Raw genomic sequence first — 7,810 nt, forward strand, 5'->3', positions numbered from 1 at the left:
CCCGAATTAAAATAAACAAATCACGTTTTAGGACGGTGAGCATATGAGTATTTAATTTATGATTTCAGTCATTTATATTAATGGATGTAGCCTTTTGACATTTTGATTTTTTTTTAATTATGTTTTATATTTTTACGAGTGCATTTGGTAATTTTATATTAAAAAAAGGACCATTTACTTATATAACATTTTCTTTTTCAGGCAAAATCTGGAGAGAGATAGGTAAAGAAACCATATTTAATGTTTTCACACTGTTTTAGCTGCTTTGTGTATCCAGCAGGGGGCGCATGCACCCTGGGAAGATGTTCATTAGAGATTGCAGTCATTACTAAGCCAACAATACACTTAAAGATTTATCTTATATCTTTCCCTAGCAGTATGACAGTGATTCTAAATAGAATAAAGAATCAGAAACACTAAAGGAAAATTATACCAGCTTCTGATTAATATAGGCTTAACACTCACAAGAATATAATAATCGAATACTGTTCATGAATACATGGAGAGAACATTGACCTGACTAGAAGTCAAACCTGAGCTCCTGGCACCATAAGGTGGGAGCACTAGCTTTGTGCCACTTTTACACCCATGATAACACATCTCTACTAAACTTACAAAACCTCAAACTAAATGTATTCCTACTGGTTCTTGTGACTTTATTGTGCTGAATCTCCCTTTCCCTAACTATCACTAAACAACAAAAGCAATGTTTGTGTGTAATGATGCCAGTAACAAACAGACAATCCATCCATCCATTTTCTAACCCGCTGAATCCGAATACAGGGTCACGGGGGTCTGCTGGAGCCAATCCCAGCCAACACAGGGCACAAGGCAGGAACCAATCCTGGGCAGGGCGCCAACCCACCGCAGGACACACACAAACACACCCACACACCAAGCACACACTAGGGCCAATTTAGAATTGCCAATCCACCTAACCTGCATGTCTTTGGATTGTGGGAGGAAACCCACGCAGACACGGGGAGAACATGCAAACTCCACGCAGGGAGGACCTGGGAAGCGAACCCGGGTCTCCTAACTGCGAGGCAGCAGCGATACCACTGCGCCACCGTGCCGCCCCAAACAGACAATACTTTTGTGAAATAATGCAAATCCTTTTTTTAAGTGGCAAGAATAAGTTTAGCTTTTCCACTCAAATTTATTTATTTAAATACAGTGATCCCTCACTATATCGCGCTTCGACTTTTGCGGCTTCACTACATCGCGGATTTTAAATGTAAGCATTAGGGATGGGTATCGTTTAGGTTTTATCCGATACCGGTGCCAAAACGGTACTTTTGAAACAGTGCCTGTGCTTAAACGGTGCTTGAACCGGTGCTTAAAAAAATAAAGAACACAAACTTCGTCCAAAAACCTCTTGCGTTTTTATTTTTCCCAGTAATTTTTTAAACAAAATTATAACAAACCTAGCCCTTTCTGTCAATAAAACATAACTTCTTTGGTTGGAACCAGTGCTTAAACAATTGAAAACACAAACTTTGTCATGAAACCTGTGATGTTTAGCAGTTTTTTTGCAAGAAGATAATCATATTAGCCTTTTCTGGAGCTATACGGCATCGCTCTTGGCTGATGGCATGCCCAGCACAAGAGAAAACTCTTTCAGAAGGCGTTGATGACGCTGGGACACACAAGTATTTTTCTGATAGGGCAGATAAATTGGGGAGTGTATCCCTCTTACTCCACCACCAGGCCACAGGGTCTTGTCCAGAGGTAATTCCTGGCAGTCTTTTGTATATTTGAAGCTCCTTCTGTACCTGCTCTGTGATTGAGGGGACTCTACCCGCTTGAGAAGCAGCCTGTTGAAGCTCTCTGTCTTCATCCTCAAACAGCTTTTCTAAGGGTGACTTCTGGACCTTACTTAGCTGAAAAACAACAAAAAAAGATGTGTGAGGTTTGCAAAATAAATAAAGATCACTTTTAAAATGTAGTGGTTATGTTAGAAAAAATCTGAAATTACATATTGTTCTGGCTTGTCCATGTCAGCATCATCCACCTCGCTGTGTGCTTTGGGGTCCTCAGTGGGAGGCTATGGACACACAGATAGTAAAAGAGCATTCCTTCAACATAGAAACTACATCATGATGCAAATGGACAAGATTGTACACACACAATGAAAATACCTGTGCAACTGCTGCTGTGGCATTTGCAACTGCTGCCTTCTCCAACCTGTCCCAGATGTCAGTAGCTGCCTCACCACCTAGCCTGCCTTTAAAACGTGGGTCCATCATCGTGGCCTCCTTCAGAAATTTCTGAAGGTTTTCATCCTTTAAGTAAAACAAGATATAATATAGGAGCTGATACTGAAAAAAGGTAACCCTATTTTTCATGCGCATTGATATTGTCTGCAAATACCTGATATCTTTTCTGCAGACTACCCCAGACTTTCTCTTTTATTGAAGAGGTGAAAACACTGTCTTCATCACATCGTCTGAAATGTGCCTCCAGCTTGGCCAGGATGGGGATGATTTGGCTGCATGTGGGTGACTTGTCACTTGACACACACATGGTTGACGTGTACAGGACTTGCATGCACTTAATAAACTCCTCTGCCTTCATTAAATCGGTGTGCGTGAACCTTTCTAGCCTGTTGAAAAATATTCAAAATGTTAAAGGTAACTGACGTAATTTAGTTCTTGCAAGTGATGCTCATGTCATTCACTTTCTTGTCCTTCTCCATAGGCTTCCTCAGCCGTAGATCCAGAGCAGCTGCCTGGATTGCATCAAACTGCTCCATAAAGCTCTCCACCATCAGGAAGAGAGAATTCCAGCGCGTCTTAACGTCAAGAATGACATTATGCTCTGGCAAATTTTTTAATCTTCCAGATAAAAAATAAAAACATATAGCTCACCTTTTATTCAAATATAGTTTACTTATAATATTTAGAGAAGACTTACAAAGCTAAGCAGCTATGAACATATTAACCTTTACAGTATTATACAGTCTATTTTTTTTATGTAAGAGTAATACAACATTTTTCACCTGAATGATGGTGACTCCACCGTTGAAAATGGATGGAGATCTTTGACTATAAATTTTGTCACTGCCCTATGAATTTCGTCCACTTTTTCTTTTGTCATTTTAGCCTTTTTGGCCAGGGTGAAGGGAGTATCTGCCATCAAACAAGAAGACAGCCGCATGTAACTACGACGGTGTTTGCTAGTTCACCTTACATGCATTAATGTAATAACGTGGTTAGCCTACTCAACGTAAATTGCACGAACAACATTAAGCTACTCACCCAGAGAAGAACGGGTGCTGCTGCCATCATCATCATCAGTTATCATTTCTGCTACACTGGCAGGGCTAGGGGCCGGACTCTCCTCCTCGGGTTCTTGGATGTTGCTAACTCGAGAACAGGCACCACACCCGCAGTAGATGTGCTCGTGTGATGTCTTGCTGCAAGTTATCAAATGCGGTGCATTTTCGGCTTTTAAAAAAACGCCATGCGACGCCATGTGTTTCATTAGATTTGAGGTGTTACCTCCTTTGCACATTATTACCTTTAAGCATTTGTTGCAGGCTGCTGAGTTTATATCTTTTGCTGTGAAGTACAGCCACACTCTCGAGCGCTTCAGCTTCGGCATTTTAGCTCTGCTCTAAAAAAAAACCCGTACATACCTGGGCCCGCCTACTATCCTTGGAAAGGAAGTGATTGGCTAGATTTCTCAGGGAAAAAGCACGAAATGAAGCACCGAATTATGCGCTGCTTTTCGGTCTGGTTACTACCGTTCATGTCAGCACCGGTTCCACAATGGCACCGGACACCGGTACCCATCCCTAGTAAGCATATCTAAACATATATCACAGATTTTTCGCTGGTTCATGGATTTCTGCGGACAATGGGTCTTTCAATTTATGGTACATGCTTCCTCAGTTTGTTTGCCCAGTTGATTTCATACAAGGGATGCTATTGGTGAATGGCTTAGAACCTACCCAATCAGAGCATGTATTACATATTAAATAAAACTCCTCAATGATATACGATGTGCTTCCCACGCGGTGCTTGATTGTTTGCTTTTCTCAACCTCTCTGACATTCTCTGCGCCTGACGGAGGGGGTGTGAGCAGAGGGGCTGTTTGCACAGAAGCTGTTTGCCTAGAGGATACGGATGCTCCTCTACAAAATGCCGCTTTATCGCGGTACTTCAGCATACTTAAAAGCACAAAAGCACGTATTGATTTTTTGATTGTTTGCTTTACTCTCGCTCTCTCTCTCTGACATTATCTGCCCCTGACGTTTACTTCTTTGAAGAGGAAGATATGTTTGCATTCTTTTAATTGTGAGAAAGAAATGTCACCTCTGTCTTGTCATGGAGCACAGTTTAAACTTTTGACTAATGGGTGTTATTTCATGTCTAGGGGGCTCTAATAATGTTAACAGTGTGGGAGAGTTTATAAGGGCTTAAAATATATAAAAATAACCATACAAACATATGGTTTCTACTTTGAGGATTTTCATCTATCGCAGGGGGTTCTGGAACGCAACCCCCACGATCGAGGAGGGATTACTGTATTACTTGCCTAACCATGAAATGTCTGTCTTAAAATCTAGAAAAAATGGGCAGACCTTCAGAATGTGAATTATGAGACAGCTGTCACTTCAAAATGGCCAAGATGAAGATAATTCAGAAGAGTTGGAGCCACATAGTTGTACAAGCATTTGCCACTGTTGTAAAGAGTGTGGAATGTAAGCTAATGTGATTAAGCAGGGTGCTCTGGAGCAAACTTCATACTCAAAAATGACACCAATATAGAACAGTAAAGGGTAAGGAAGGGTACTGTATTACTCAAAACTAAATACACAATGAAAAGGGGAAAAGGATGAAAGACGCAGCCAGAATAAGAAAGGCATGGTCTTTCTATACATTTTTTTGGACTAACTACCTGATTGTACAACATAGGAGCTCCTTCCTATTACCCAAACTTCCTTTTCCTCTATACACTGATTTCCTCCAACTCCTTATTCTTCCTTCTTACCAGACATGTCCTTGCAGCTGCTCACTCCAAACCTCCTAACTCCCAGACTGTGGAGATAGAAATTGTTTCAAGGCTGCTCCTGAGGGTACGTTAAGCATCACTACTGCCTAACACAAAGCACCTCCAGATTATGTATGTTCTCACAGACATTCTGGAAAAAGGTACACTTCCCAGAAGCCCCTGTGTTAACCTTAACACTTACAGCAGAATAATGGTGCTGCCCACTAATAGCCTAGGGAATTTTTGCTTCCATAAATGTCAATCCTAGCCAAGGATCTGTTTCTGTGGCTCCTAGCTGGGTTAAGGCATCCTGTGCAAGATGTTCACCACCTTGCAGTTCTCTGTTTCCTACGGCTCTTCCTTAGATTAGGTTTAATAGTCTGGCAGTTTTAATTCTTGTCAAACACAAAACGGCAATAAATCCTTAAATGCAGAGCACGTTTAGGCAGGAAGTTTGGAATAGAGGCCATTAAATGATCATAATACTAATAGTATTTTTATTGAAAAATAAAGCCACTGTTCCTTCATTATACTTGCAAAGTGCAGTGGTGAGCACCTCACAATTCTGTGTTCGATTCCCAGCTTGGTTTCCATCTGTGCAGATTATCTCACAGTTTCCTCTAATCTGCCCATGAAGTTAACCATCATTGATCAGTCTTGTATAAGTGAGCCTGGGTGTCTCTGAAGGCGTAGTGTTGTGCACAGATCTGATTCCCATTTTGTTCCTGATACTTCCTACGCATTTGTAATGAAAAAAGTTAGTTCAGACATGGATGGATGAATAGATCAATATGCTTAAAGAAAATGAAGGATGCCATAAAAAGTTTTATATAGGTATTAGACTCACATTTGGTTCTTTTCACAGGGATTACCAGTTATGATGGGAGCGGAAAGGTAATTATTTCACTAAGAATATCAAATTGCACTTGGCCTTTCTGTATTAGTGCTAAGGTCTACTTGGCAGTCAAATCCAAAATGCTATCCAGAATGCTTTGTGATGATCCCCTCCTTACCATTGCATCACATGTTTATTCAGTTTGCCACGTAAAAGCCTGCTTAATCTCTTATCCCATTTAATGATTATCTACTTCTTTTTCTCCTTTAAATTGTTTATCTTTGCCTAAAAAACAACCCACTCACCTCCCCTCCACTGTAAATTTGCTTAGCCCTGATAACCTTGATGGCTCCTCATGACTCAAGTCCCTTTTGAGAAATGGGACTTTTGGCACCTGAGCCCCAAATGTCTTGTTGGTTTCTAAAATGATTATTGTAAGTTTCGTCAACACAGATTTATTTTCATACTACATAATTTACTTACTTTTTAATTACTCCTCCAAACAATTTTCTTTTTGTACTACAGGGTGCAAGTGCCCAAATAAACTGGTGGAAGAATTTACAGAGAGCAGGTAAGATGGAAGAATATATTTAGCAATGTTCAGTTGTTCAATCAAACTGTACTGTATGTATTAACATTTTAACAAGGGCAGCATCCAGTCAGGAGGACAAATGTGAAGAGAAATACATGGTGAGAACAATAAGGTGCCAGTCAGAAGTGAGTCACATGTTGCAGATACTTTAAACTGTAGGAGGGAAGATTTAAAATTGAGAATATATTTATTGAAAAGTAGAAGGAGTGATATTCCCAATGTTCTTATCTGAAGGTTTGAGGCGAATGACACAAAGTGAAGCAGTTGCCAGGATTAACATCAAGAAAAGTGGATTACTATGTGAAGGTATATGATTTATGAAAGGGTGGTATGGTGTTGCAGCGTCCCCTTTTCAATTTGCCAGTGGTGTGCCTTCTGTGAGCAGGTTATACCTTAAACTTAAGTTTATGTGAGTGACACTGGCCTCTTCCTCCAGGCTAAAGACATGTACTTTAGGTTTCTTAGTGCATTATTTGTTGAACTGGTATGAGTCAGAGTGGGTGTGTGTGAGTGCCTGCTGCAGCAGACTGGTGTCTTCCAGACTTGGTCCTGCCCTTGTGGTCTGTTACCCGGATAGGTGCCAGCTTCCCAAGTCCCTGTAGTGGAATAAGCAAGCCAGAAAAATGAATGAATGAAATGTGCTGCTTGTTCTCTATAAGGGGTGCAGGAGAACTAGCTGGAACTTCCTAATTGCATCTCTTACACCATTTGATTTGTTTAAATTCACCAATAAACATATGTTTCAAAAGACACAAGAAATAAACTTGTTTCAACAGAAGGCTAATTTAGAATTGTCAATTAACTCAGTGCAAACATCTTTGGCATTGACAAAACAAAACCAAAAACTGAAGTTCTAGGAGTTAAACTCACACACAATGACCAGGACAGGGCTCAGATCCTGCATACACAATAAGTAATACATGTCTAGCCAACTACTCCTAGGGATTTATTAAACAAACAAAAAATAATAAACCTCTTCAAATAAAGATCTTTATATTAACCTACCTGCTAAATACTCTATTTTATGATGCTTCTTTTATTTTCAGGCACGAAGAAACAAGCTGAATTCAAACTTCATCCAGCATGTTAAAAAATGTGCAATCATATGAAATAAAACCAGAACATTGAAAAATGTGCATGTTTGTTTATTTTTGTAACCTCATGTCTGCAACTTTTCATGTCTCAGAGTGATAAGTCCATTCAAAAATACACGTTTGTGATGTGGAACAAGAAGCATAACATCAGTCTGTCTATTCTTTTGGCACAGGCCACCACTGGCCATTTTTCTCCATCCTAAGGTTTTGTTTAGGGTTCAACGTGGAATCTACTCAGCCCATCAGTCTCAGGTTTGACAAAGGATCTAAACCGGGGTGGGCAACGCCAGT

The 7,810-nt window shown here is 40.2% G+C and overlaps 1 protein-coding gene and 1 long non-coding RNA gene across 2 annotated transcripts; one reads left to right on the forward strand and one right to left on the reverse strand.

Annotated features, from left to right (window-relative positions):
* Positions 1 to 1,384: 1,384 nt before the first annotated feature.
* On the reverse strand, positions 1,385 to 3,359 carry LOC120519549 (E3 SUMO-protein ligase ZBED1-like). Its single transcript, XM_039742503.1, has 5 exons — positions 3,002 to 3,359; positions 2,374 to 2,605; positions 2,142 to 2,285; positions 1,979 to 2,047; positions 1,385 to 1,883 (listed from the first exon to the last, which is right to left on the reverse strand). The coding sequence occupies exons 1-5, from the start codon at positions 3,157 to 3,159 to the stop codon at positions 1,521 to 1,523; spliced, it is 966 nt and encodes a 321-aa protein (XP_039598437.1). The 5' UTR covers positions 3,160 to 3,359; the 3' UTR covers positions 1,385 to 1,520.
* Positions 3,360 to 5,492: 2,133 nt separating this feature from the next.
* Positions 5,493 to 7,559, forward strand: LOC120519548. Its single transcript, XR_005631572.1, has 3 exons — positions 5,493 to 5,892; positions 6,359 to 6,404; positions 7,472 to 7,559. It is a non-coding gene; the product is annotated as an uncharacterized LOC120519548 (long non-coding RNA).
* Positions 7,560 to 7,810: the final 251 nt, after the last annotated feature.

The sequence above is a fragment of the Polypterus senegalus genome, unplaced genomic scaffold, assembly GCF_016835505.1.
Source record: "Polypterus senegalus isolate Bchr_013 unplaced genomic scaffold, ASM1683550v1 scaffold_3456, whole genome shotgun sequence".
Classification (NCBI taxonomy): Eukaryota; Metazoa; Chordata; class Cladistia; order Polypteriformes; family Polypteridae; genus Polypterus; species Polypterus senegalus.